A 13,401-nucleotide genomic window follows, 5' to 3' on the forward strand; every position below is an offset into this window, starting at 1 on the left:
CCAACACTACACCAACTCGGATCTGTCCTCTGGGCGCCTCAAAAGGAAGTTAACGAAAGAAGACAACCTCCAGGTCATCTGTCATCACCCCTCTTGACCAAGCTTCCAACTGGAGCAACATTAATGGTTTTTAATAAATCAGTGAAGTACTTGTAACCACTGCCTAGGTACATTAGTTTCTTCCAGCTCTTGCAGAGGTTGTGCCCAGCCCCTGCCCCACCCACCTGCCTGCCAGATATGCAAAGCACGGGGCCGGGGTGCCACCTATCAACAGACACTCCAGGCGGGAGGTGGCTGTGAGCAGGACAAGCTAGCACACTCCAGTGGCTCAAAAACCCAAGCAGCTGTGCTCCAAGGCAAAAGTGAGCAGAGACAGGATTAGGAATGGTGGCTGAAAATGTCTTCAATGAAGAGGACTTTAGTGTGTGATTTTTCAGCTTTGAGGGATATTGGTTAATAGCAAACCTCTTTAAAATATTTCCCCCACGTAAGAGCAATCACCATCATGTTAACTAGGAGTAAAACTGCATTAAGGTAAGAGGCAGACTTAAAGAGATGATTTTCCTTCCTAATGTTATAAAGCAAACATCCTCATCAACAATCTGGAATGTCTGTTGCTCACCTATCCAGAAAATACAGCCTGCAGGGGGAAGGGAAGCTGATGAACAGCACACACACTCTCTTTCTCCAAATGGAGAGGGCTGGGAGCACCGCAGCAGTCTTCTCGAACCTCTCCGTGACTCCAGAGCCCGCTCTGCTCTGAGCAGCTCACTGAGAATGCGCATGGTCCTGCTGCCGGAGGGACTTCAAGAACGGTTTCCTGGTTTTTTTGAGGACTAAGCCTGATCTAATCCCAGAGGCCACTGAACAACCTCCTCTCATCAATGTCATTAGGAAAAGAATCCTAAGTTTACTGGGAATGGGCAGCATCTCTCTCATTCAAGCACCTACTTCAGCTCAGAGCAGAGAGAGAAAGAGGAGAATGGCTCGTCATAGAGAGAGGGCCCATCTCCTTGCAAATTGACACCATCTCAGACCCAAACTGTAGGGAGTTACTTCATGAAAGGCTGGTCTAGAACTTCATAATTCAAATATAACTTTCCCAAAGGACTACATATAAAGAAGAGGAGGTACAGTCTAAGGGCACCTGAATCCATGGCCAGTGTATGGGGTTTCTGCTCAAAAGCTGCCTTTTTTATTTTTTAAGAATACTCTGCTTTATCAAAGAATGTGGTTTTTGTTGTTGTTGTTGTTGTTTTTTACTTAAAAACCCCCATGTATTTGGAAATTAAATGTCCACTTTTAAATGATGGGTGTATCTAAGATGCCATAACAAGGAAAATTAGAAAAAATTTTTAACAGAATAAGAATGAAAAGAAAATCTACCAGCATTTGTTGCCGGCAGCTGAAGCTACTCCATGTAACGAAATACACTATGGACTCTTGAATAAGGTATGAAGACAAATAATGGACACTAGCATAAAACTTTGTGAAAATGAACAAAATCTGTACTTTGGTTAATAATACTGCATCACGTGTTAATTTAAGAATGGTCAGTCGTAAGTGAACATTAGAGGACACCACTGAAATGATCTTCACTCCGCTGTGTCACCTCTGGCCTCCACTTAAGTGTCTTCGTTTTTCAGCTAACAGCATGCATCCCTCCACTTCTGAGAGTTCTGATACACACAAAACAATATGGTCTCCACAGTCCTGACACGCGCTGGAGTGTTTTGTTTAGCAGCTCAAGCTGCACCGCCACGTTGATGGCAACGAGCCCTGGGCGAGTGTGCAGGATATGCATTATTTCCAGCCCTGTGCTGTTACAGTACTATTCCAAATCTGCATACGAAACACACCCTTCATGGTACAAGGTCTCTCTGATTCACTAAAAAGAGTGGCACTGGGAAGAGGGGAATTACTCTTAGGCCAGGGAAGAGCTGGTTCCCTTAGATCTGAGCTGTGGGCCTGAGGTGGCTGCCAAGGTCTGGCTGGAGCTGTGTGGAGAGAGCGTCCCTTCCTTCCAACCTGTTCATTGACTTTGGTGTGTGAGGGCCCTTGATGGATGAGCAATCGCACTATCTGGGCGTCTCCTTTCCAGGCTGCCAAGTGCAGTGGATAACAGCCTTTAGAGTCAGCCACGTTGGTCAGCGCGTCGTTCCTCAGAAGAACCTCGACCACATCCCTAAAAGGCAAAAATCGACTGTGAGTTGCAGAACCCACAAGTCTTTCCTACCAGCAGCTCTGCACGTCTGTGTAGCAGGAAGCCCGTTCACAGAGAGGAGCTCACCTGGCTCCCATCTCTACCTGAGCTTATCACCTGATTCTTCCTTTTAATTCCCTGACTACTTGAACAGCTGTTGACAAGCGGCTGAGTCATCTTGAACCACACCCCAACTGTCTCTTCACCTCCTGGTTTAGCTATATTCTAGATAATCCATTTATTTTCCATTATCTTGAACAAGTCTGGTTTCCTTGTTTGTGATGTTGAAATAGCATTCAGGGACAGAACTTACATAAAAGTAGTACACAAAACAAATATCATTATTCACCACATTATTCAAAGCATTTGGTGAAGTGGGAGCTGGAAATAAGACGGGCAGAGCGACTCAGAGTGGTTGCAAACGTAAACAGAAACTTCTGCAAGCAGAAGACACATATGGCATCACTTGATACATCCAGGAAGGAGGACTTGGCTTCCTTCTTGGTGACATCACTAATTAAGCAGATAAAAATGTATAATTATCCCCATGCACATGAGGTCCAAGAAAATCCCCACTGTAAACAAAAACAGAATATGGAGGTGAACTTGGCTACAGTCATTTAAGTCCAAGATCCACTTTAACTCTGGCTACCCCACTATTTGGCTTCCCTGGTGGCTCAGACAGTAAAGCATCTGTCTACAATGCAGGAGACCCGGGTTCGATTCCTGGGTTGGGAAGATCCCCTGGAGAAGGAAATGGCAATCCACTCCAGCACTCTTGCCCGGAAAATCCCATGGATGGAGGAGCCTGATAGGCTACAGTCCATCGGGTCGCAAAGACACCATGGACACGAGTGAGTGACTTCACTTTCACTTTCACCCCACTATTTAAGGGGGAGGAAGTCTCTACAGATTATTTGTTGGCTTTGTTTAAGATGGTTACAGAAAAGACCGCACTACAGAAAATGATCACATTCAACATATCTTACGGCCTTCCCTGATAGCTCAGCTGATAAAGAATCCACCTGCAATGCAGGAGACCCCGGTTTGATTCCTGGGTTGGGAAGATCCCCTGGAGAAGGGCATGGCTACCCACTCCAGTATTCTGACCTGAAGAATTTCATAGGCTGTATAGTCCATGGGGTCGCAAAGAGTTGGTTAGAACTGAGCGACTTTCACTTCACTTTAGAAAAGCATCCTGGAGTCATTTTGTTGTTGTCATTGTTTAGTCACTAAGTAATGTCTGACTCTTTTGTTACTCTATGGACTGTAGCCACTGAGGCTTCTCTGTCCAGGGGATTTTCCAGGCAAGAATAGTGGAGTGGGTTGCCATTTCCTCCTCTAGGGGATGTTTCCGATTCAGGGATCGAATCCAAGTCTCCTGCATTGGCAGGAGGAATCTTTACCACTGAGCCACCAGGGAAGCCCAGTGGAGTCACTTAGGCTGGGCCAAATACTGCGAAAGTGGTAGAGAGTACCACAAGGTGGCAGGGCCCGGCTCCCTGCTCAGAAAAGTCTAAACGGTCCCAATAAACTGTTTTTTCTAAAAACTAAACTACTACAGCTTATCTTCTCTTGTATTAGGCCTCAAACTCTCGCCGGCGCCCTCTCTTTTGCTACACTCTGGTTTTCGGTTTTCATCTTCCAGCAAATCTACCCACTGCGCCTGCACTCCCCCACGGGGCCTGCCCCTGCCCTGGGCCTGTCCCTTCCCCTTCACTGAAGGGCAGGGCCTGCCTCAGGCCGCCAGAGCACACCTCCAGAAAAGCTTCCACACAAATCCCACATAACAAATCCGAAGAACTTCTCTGTACTTAAGAGAATTAAATAGGCCATATTATTGGTGTATTTTCCCCTCAAGAATGGTTCTTGTTGTGTACAAGGCTACTTTTATGAGGAAAGAGTGGCAAGCAGAAAGATAAAGTAAACAGAAAGATTCTCCCGACCACTCGATCTCTTTTCAGCTTATTAAGAGGCTGGTTACCTGGTAGATTATCCAGCCCCATTACGATCTAGCGTCCCCGAATGTGAGTGTCATATTCAGATCACTGTATGGTGCTGATCCATTTCAGAGGGGAAAAGAAGCTTTTAACGTTATTTTGGAGCAAGGCTTAGGGAATGAGGTTTAAAGTATACACTAAATACAGACTCAAGAATTCTGGACAGACTAAATTTAGTTTTTCTCTGTTTTTCAGCATCCCTTCTTAGTACATCTTTAAAGGAAGGAAAAAAAGAAAAAAAGACAACCTGAGGCCTGAGTTCTGAAGAGTGGGGCAGGAACATAGCACATTAATACTTACTTATGGCCATTCAAAGCAGCATGGTGCAGAGGTGTGTACCCAGTGCTGTCAACACAGTTCACATTTGGCCCTCTCCAAATGCTACAAGGAAAAAGAAAGACTGAAGTCACAAACCAAATCTTTGGGAAAAATCCTGTGTGGTGTTTAACCCAACAGGTCACTTCCATATGACTCCTGATACAGGACGGCAGCCATGCCCATAGAAACACACAGCGTATGTCCCACTGCAGAAACACGCGGCGTGTGCCCCGCTGCAGGAGCGCGCGGAGCGTGCCCCGCTGCGGAAACGCGCGGCGTGTGCCCCGCTGCGGGAGCGCGCGGCGCTGAGGGCACAGCAGCGGCTTCCTGTAAGGGGTCAAGTGCCAGGACAGCACTGTCATCATTTCAGAGCTTGTTTTCCTGTGTCCTTCTCCTCACTGGTAACTTCTTTATTCACTGAGTCTGGGACTTGTGCCTCTGAAAACTGTCAGGCTTGTAAGAAATGCTCTTTGAAAGGTCATCAAAAATATCACTGAATGAAACCACTTGTCAGTTATAGGTACAGGCACTCACCTCTAAGGCTGGTGACTGAAGGCTGGAGAGACCTCAGCATAGACCAGACAAATTATCAGGATCATTCAACCACAAGGACCAAAATCAAAGAACCCATGTTCATAAAAGCACCCAGATACATGTGTTAAGATGCAAGAGACAATTTTGCCTTTCCTTTGTGAATATGTCTTATTGGTAATAAAAAGAATAACAACAGAATCTACAATGAGCACCTTACTGCTACTGCTAAGTCGCTTCAGTCGTGTCCGACTCTGTGCGACCCCATAGACGGCAGCCCACCAGGCTCCCCCGTCCCTGGGATTCTCCAGGCAAGAACACTGGAGTGGGTTGCCATTGCCTTCTCCAATGCATGAAAGGGAAAACTGAAAGTGAAGTCGCTCAGTCGTGTCTGACTCTTTGCAACCCCATGGACTGCAGCCCACCAGGCTCCTCCATCCATGGGATTTTCCAGGCAAGAGTACTGGAATGAGCACCCTATTTGAATCAAAAATACCACACTAAGAAGGCTGAAATGTCACCTCATTTAATCCCTGAAGTCTTAATTATGACCCCTGTTTCATACCTTGCTACACTGGCCAGAACTTCTAACGTTAAGTAGCAGAGGGCAGCCTTGTTTTGTCCTTGCTTTTGATGAGAACGCCTCTAATGTTGTTGACAGCTGACCTGAGGTAGACACTCCATAACATGTAAAGGAAGTATCTTATTTTTTTTCGTCCTTTTAAAAATGTTTTAGAAATACTGTTTAAATGTTTTTACCTCTATGGATAAAATCATAGTTTTTCACAATGAACCAACTAAAATGTTATCAATAGCTTCCTTAATACTGAGTCATTCTTTCATTCCTGAAATAAACCTTATTTACCACTTATCCATTAAGGTCATGTCAATGAATTCTACTTGAAAGCATTTTACTCAGGATTAGGATTTTCACATCTGCATTCCTAAGTGAGGCTGGTCTAAAGTTTTTTATTTTTGTGCTCTCATTATTGGGTATATCAGTGTTAGATTTAAGTCACAGATCACCTGGGCAGCTATCTACCTATTTCTATATCCAGGAATCACTGACATAGAGCACTAAAATGATAAAGAATCACCAGTAAAACCATCTGGGCGCAGAGACTTGACATGCAGATGTTGGAAGCAGAATCATTTATAACAATAAAATATTAGAAACAGTCCAAAGGTCCATCAATAGAGAAATAATAATTAAGGTGTAGACATATAGAATTAAGTACCATTTATACTGCCATCTAGTAAGAACAGAGAATACAATATAATGCTAAGAAGAAAAGAAGAAACAACACTGTAAATACTATAGAGGAAAAATATATATGAGAGATTTATCAGGACAGTGGATTGGGTACACAAGCCCACTCCATCTCCTATCTAAAGTTGTGTGAAGTGAAACAATTTCTACCCTATACCACAGATAACCGATAGACATAAAATAGATAGATTCAACCCAAGAATATTAAAAAAAAAAAATGTTATCAAGTAACTGGCAACACTGAGGGATTCCTAAAAGGCAGAAATCAGAAAGCCTAGATATACAGAAACGCAATGTAGAAGAATGCAAACTAAAATAATCACATACTTCTTTTTGCCTATCAGCCTGACAAAAATAATGACATTATAAAACGCTTGTGAAGATCAGGGAAACAAACTCTTAAATTCAACTGGTATGAGTTTAAACTGGTGAATTCCTCTGGGAATACAATTTGGCAGCATCCACCAAAACCAAAAATAGGCATTCACTCTGGGCCCGCATCTCCACTTCCAGGCAGCTATCCAACAGAAACACTCGTACACGTGCACAGAGACACATCCTTGTACAGGATGCTTCACTGCAGAGTAAGAACTACACACTTAATGACCACCTATGGATGGGCAGTTAAACACCAAGTACACCCACAAAATAAATTATTACTTAACAGTTAACACAACAAAGGAAAGACAAGAAAGCAAGTTGGACTATGTGTCCTGACAAGGAAAGATTTTGTAAGATGCAGTGTGTTACTACTGTGAAGTGAAAATAAAAAAAGTCATTGTATAATATATAAAAGAGGAGGCCTCATTTTACACAGACACACACACCCCCCCACGGATGGCAATGCAGAGAGTGCTCACCAAGTCATTGTATAATATATAAAAGACGAGGCCTCATTTTACACAGACAGAGAGACACACACACACACACACACACACACACACACACACACACGGATGGCAATGCAGAGAGCGCTCGCCAAGCGCGGCCGTCCACCTCTGGGGGAGGAGGCAGGGTGGGGAGGCACTGTAGCGTGTGAGGAGGACTTGCAGGTTCTTCCCTACATTCTGCCACACTATTCAGAACACAGTGATGAGAAGGCATTCACGTAGTGGTCTTTTTATAATATTTTTAAATGATGGGAAGGAAGCCACGTACAGGGAAAAGAAGAGCAAAAAATCAAAATAGTAACAATAAATGCTTGTATATGTAAACGAGTCACTTTTATTTATAAGTATATAGGTATTTGGCTTAAAAGCTCAAGATAAATTTTAAGTGAGAAGAGAGGACATGTGTACTCTGATAGCTAAGTTATTTGTTCATTGTCAGTTAAGGAAACTCGTGATAAGGTCAGGAACTTGAGGGACTTCCTGGGGTCCTCATCCTCCATTAAGCTTGGATTCCTGTAGCATCTTCCAAACAAAGAGCTAAAAGCAATTATCTCTGTCACATTTACAACTCATTTCCTAAACCAAAAATTATAAACCGATGCCTGACAATGAATAGAACGTTGGAAAGTGAAACAGATCTAGAAAATTTAGGAGGTAGACTTTTCATATTTAGAGTCAATTTGCCCCACAAAACAAAACATCATCATTTTTCTATTACAAAATAGGTGACACTGAAATCCAGAAACAAATTATTTGTCCCAAATTATAAGCCAAATCAGTGGCTGATCCAAAACTCTCCTTTAAGGCACTCTTGGTCTTTGGCCAACAGGGACTTTTGTCGTGATCTAAGCGGACGGCAAGATGAAGTGAAGATGTAGTCACACAACGCTGCACACAACAGCAAGGTGACTGGAATAAATAAGACGAGTTGGGCAAGAGGGAATCCTCACACAGGTTAGAGCAGCTGGGACATCAGATCTGTTGGCGCCTAGTATCAGATTAGGAAGCTGCTACCTTTTCAACTTTCTCAATTCAGGTCCCAAAGTAACCTTAACACTAATGTTTAGGGACCTCCCTGGTGGTCCAATGGTTAAGAATCCGCGTTCCAACGCAGGGGATGTGGGTTCAATCCCTGGTCAGGGAACTAAGATTCCACATGCCACGGGGGCAACTAAGCCCATGCACCGTCCACACCCTGAAACAAAGACCCAGTGCAGCCAAAAAAACCCAAAAAAAAAAAACAAAAACCCCTGACATTTAAATGGCCCTTGCTTTTAATGACAAGGCAGAACTGAGCAATTCCTCTGTCATTTTCTAACTTTTCCCGCCACGTCTCTGGTTTAGAGGTCGTTAAGTCTGGATAGCCCATTCCAGCACTAAAACTATCTCAAAACAATGAGAAAAGACAAGGCAGAGAGATAAGGAATTTCCTGCAAGAAGCTGCAGCTTTCCCAACTTGGTAAGACCTTTCCCCCTCCTTTTTCTCTAAGCATTTCCTCTAAATGCCTATCGAGAAATTTGAAGGAGTGGGGAATATATTAAATAAAACCTAAATGAAAATGGAGAACTGTCAGCTCTCTGTTTGGAATCTTAGCTTCAGACAGGATGGTAGTAACATCCCCCTCCACCCAAGTTTCTTCCTTTTTGGAAGCCCAAGAAAAGAGCTATTTACAATCTAGGTCTTCCTCTCTACCGCAGCTGTTCTATGAGGTTTTTCTAAAGCAGTACCAAAGGGCCACTCACTACCAGACGAGAGCAGGACACAGTGCACTATGAGAACCAAGGGAAAAACAAGAACAAAAACCTAAAAACGGCGCAGGAGAGTCCTAAACATCCAGTGCACTCGCACCACAGCATTCATCAGACTTGACCTTAAACCACAGGGAAAACCCTTTATGCTGTGCTTCCATGCTACATATTTTAAGCCCTTTAAGGGAATCCTTCATGTTTCTAAGAGCACAGCAGTGTACAAGAACTGCCCAAGGGCCACCAGTCTGCAACTTCTAACATTTGGTTTTTCCTAACCTGCGACCCTTACGGCAGAAAGTGAAGAGGAACTAAAAAGCCTCTTGATGAAAGTGAAAGTGGAGAGTGAAAAAGTTGGCTTAAAGCTCAACATTCAGAAAACGAAGATCATGGCATCTGGTCCCATCACTTCATGGGAAACAGATGGGGAAACAGTGGAAACAGTGTCAGACTTTATTTTTTTGGGCTCCAAAATCACTGCAGATGGTGACTGCAGCCGTGAAATTAAGACGCTTACTCCTTGGAAGCAAAGTTATGACCAACCTAGATAGCATATTGAAAAGCAGAGACATTACTTCGCCAACAAAGGTCCGTCTAGTCAAGGCTATGAGTTTTCAGTGGTCATGTATGGATGTGAGAGTTGGACTGTGAAGAAGGCTGAGCACTGAAGAATTGATGCTTTTGAACTGTGGTGTTGGAGAAGACTCTTGAGAGTCCCTTAGACTGCAAGGAGATCCAACCAGTCCATTCTGAAGGAGATCAGCCCTGGGATTTCTTTGGAAGGAATGATGCTAAAGCTGCAACTCCAGTACTTTGGCCACCTCATGCGAAAAGTTGACTCATTGGAAAAGACTCTGATGCTGGGAGGGATTGGGGGCAGGAGGAGAAGGGGACGACAGAGGATGAGATGGCTGGATGGCATCACTGACTCGATGGACGTGAGTCTCAGTGAACTCCGGGAGTTTGTGATGGACAGGGAGGCCTGACGTGCTGCGATTCATGGGGTCAAAAAGAGTCAGACACGACTGAGCGACTGAACTGAACTGAACCTGCGACCCCAGTGTGACATGATCTCCATGCAACATGACAAACCTGCTGCCTCATATCCATTAAAAATGGCCACAATCTCTTGATGGGACATGTAAAATTACTGCATTTGAGATGTTTTTACATAAAACAGAGATAGAAAAACTATAAGTTGAAACCAAAGTGGCCAGACCACCTTCACCTGTGACTACTCTGTGGGATCAGGATCAAATGGTGCCCCGTTCAATGGCTCTTAAGCTGGCAGCAAGCCTGCTTCATGTGGTCCAGTCACCTAACTGCTTACTTTACAGAGACAAGTAATGGTATCTCAATGGGCTGGCAGTGTCCAATCCAGTTCAACTGCATATATGTTCAGGCCCCATCTGGCACAGGCCAGAGTGCTACATAGTCTCCACCCTAGAGGAGAGTGAGGAAGTCACATAAGTAAACAAATGACAACACAGTGCCTGACATTCTGGAAAGTATTCAAAGTGTAGCTGATGGGGAAATGGGAATAAGGGAGGCCCTGCAGAAAAGGAAGACATTTGAGCTGAGCCTTTAAAGCTTAGACAATCAGCCAGGCAGAAGAAGCAAAGAGGAAACAGCCATCAGGTACTCTACTCAATGCTCTGTGGTGATCTAAATGGAAAGGAAGTCCAAAAGAGGGGGGACACACACACACACACACACACACACACACACACACACACATAACTGATTCACTTTGCTGTACAATAGAAACTAACACAGCATTTTAAAGCAACTATACTCAAAAAAAAAAAAAAAAGAGGAAACTCAAATTCAAGGTCTCCTTAGTAGTCCCAGCAAACTGGGGCAAATGCAATTACCAATTATTTTGAGTGGCTGGAGCATGATAGTGAATGCGTGGATGGACAGGTAGGCAGAGCCAAGCCATGAAGGCTCCTATGTGCCACTGCAAAGTTTCAAGCAGGGAATGATCAGATGTGTATTTCAGAAAAATCTTTCTGTTGACAGCTGGGAAGTAACCTAGATGGGAACCTAATAAATCTGTTATTTACCATACTGTTGTGACGGTCTGAAATACGTCTCAATTGGGGGAAAATCATTATGCTAAGCATTTACAGAAATGATGGAGACCAGACTAACTTCCAAGTTAGTGATTTGGGCATGAAGTGAGGACCTGAACAAAGGGCGTGGCAGGGCAGATGGAGAAAAAAGAACAGATTCAATAGAAAAGACAGGATCTGGTGACTAAATGGGGAGAGGGCAGTAAACAATTCAGTGGCTAACGAGACAGTAAATTAAGGAGGAAAAGTAGCGTTGGTTTGTCTTGTGACTGTGACAGTGTGTGCTGGGGGCAGGCACGGGGAGTTTTGTTGTGGGTTTAGTTGAGGCTGAAATGAATTTGACTCCCACGTGTAGATGTCAGTCAGTAGGTAGACATGATGGTCTAGGCCACCCACTCCAGTATTCTTGGGCTTACCTAGTGGCTCAGATGAAAAGAATCTGTGTGCAGTGTGGGAGACCTGGGTTCGATCCCTGGGTCGGGAAGATCCTCTGCAGGAGGGCATGGCAACCTACTCCAGTGTTCTTGCCTGGAGAACCCCCATGGACAGAGCAGCCTGGTGGGCTACAGTTCATGGGATCGCAAAGAGCCAGACACGACTGAAAGACCAGGTACAGCACAGCACATGATGGTGTGAAATGCTGTGGTTACATGACTAGCTTAAATGACAACACTCAAATGCTGACATGCCCTTGTTCAACCCTTACAACCACATTATGGTATAGCAAAGTATCAGCACATTATTTCCATCTTATAGGTAAGAAAACTGAAATCCAAATGCCTTACTGATTGTCATACAGCTAATTAATGTGGAATGGAAAGAAAATCCCATGTCTGACTTCTAATGCGTGTTCCTTCCAGTTTATTCAGGCTCTCGACCTTGACTGTTGAGACAAAACAACTTGGACCATGATGTGTCTCCTCCTGCATTAGTTCTCAGGAAGTCAGACTGAGCACAAAGGCAGGACAGGGCCTGCTCCATCACCAGTTCTTTGAAGAGGAAGCAATGGCAATGAACTTGAGGGGGGGAAGAGAGGCTCTCGGCAGCTCTCCATCAGGTCCTCATTAAATCATTATGGTCTAAACAGGAGTTTGTGTCATCAGCCTTTTTCTGCCAAAGGCGTTCGCTGTTTCCCTCTTTTGGTCATCCTTACAGAGGCAAACTTATCTCTAAGCTTCCGAAAGGACTGGTAGTTTTCCAACACAAGGAAACACTGTCCAAAGTCCGTCTAATTTTACAAAAACTTCATCTCACTCAAATGAATTTGATACATCCTTACTAAAATGCTTTCCACATACTTAACTGTTGAAAGGAGAAAGAAAAGGGAAGCCACTTTCATTCTAAGAGAAGCTGGTGATCTCTGGAGAAAGACAAAACTCACAGACATGAAACAATCATACCAAAAAACCCAAAACAATTTTAGTTAACTGGGAAACACTGAATGTGTATTTTTATTTCTGCTCAATCCTCATTAAAGTGAGGGTAAAAACAAAAAGAATAGGAGAAAAATAACAGTGAACATAAAATGGCGGTGTTTTTAGAAGATGAAAAGTAGAGAAATTAGCAAAGCTGAAAGAATGAATCCCTGCAGCCAGAGAAGGAGAGGCCAACTGATCAGGGAAGGCTCAGGGATTAGAGGCCCCTGGTGGCACAGGAGCCCAGGCATGAGGAGGAGCTGGAAACGAGGACCCAATACGAATTCTATACAAGGCAGCGACAGGCCACCAGGTCCCCAGTCACATCCAGGGCAGCCAGGAGACTCTCATTCCTGCACCCAGGCAGGAGTGCTCGGATGCTCAGTCATGGCCAACTCCTTGTGACACATGGCCTGAGCCCGCCAGGCTCCTCTGTCCATGGGACTCTCCAGGCAGGAGCACTGGCGTGGGCTGCCGTGCCCTTCTCCAGGGGGCCTTCCCAACCCAGGGATCAAACCCAAGTCTCCTTCATCGCAGGCAGATTCTTTACCATCTGAGCCACGAGGAAGCTTAAACAAAAATGACAACCAAGGATCCTGATACATCTGAGGAAGGCAAACACGAAAAGAGAGAACACAAAACAAAATAAAGTGACTCAAAGGAGCACAAATAAGAAACCAAATAAAACCTCAACCGAAAAAACCTATTATCACACAAGAACAGGATTAGAAAAAACTACATCAGTGTAAAGCTTTTGGAAATTAAACACATGATGGTAGAAATATAAATATAAACAAAGAGCTTGATGATAAAGCTGTGTAAACCTTGCAGAAAGTGGAACCAAAAGAAGAGATGGGGAAATTCCAGAGAAAAGATAAGAAAATTAGAGAACCAAAAGTTCCAGAGAAAAGAAAGAGGAGAAAATTATCAAAGAAATAACTTAAGAAATTTTC

General features: G+C 44.0%; 1 protein-coding gene across 3 annotated transcripts in view; it reads right to left on the reverse strand.

Moving 5' to 3' along the window:
• ANKS1A (ankyrin repeat and sterile alpha motif domain containing 1A) overlaps window positions 1-13,401 on the reverse strand; it is a 168,167-nt gene that overhangs the window by 94,336 nt on the left and 60,430 nt on the right. For all 3 annotated transcript variants that reach the window (XM_025271296.3, XM_025271291.3, XM_025271285.3), the window contains exons 2-3: window positions 4,504-4,584; window positions 2,029-2,185 (exon numbers count right to left, since the gene is read on the reverse strand). In XM_025271296.3, coding sequence (XP_025127081.1) covers window positions 2,029-2,185; window positions 4,504-4,584 — 238 coding nt within the window. The remainder of the gene's footprint in view (window positions 1-2,028; window positions 2,186-4,503; window positions 4,585-13,401) is intronic.

Source organism: Bubalus bubalis, chromosome 2 (genome assembly GCF_019923935.1).
Source record: "Bubalus bubalis isolate 160015118507 breed Murrah chromosome 2, NDDB_SH_1, whole genome shotgun sequence".
In the NCBI taxonomy this organism is placed as follows: domain Eukaryota; kingdom Metazoa; phylum Chordata; class Mammalia; order Artiodactyla; family Bovidae; genus Bubalus; species Bubalus bubalis.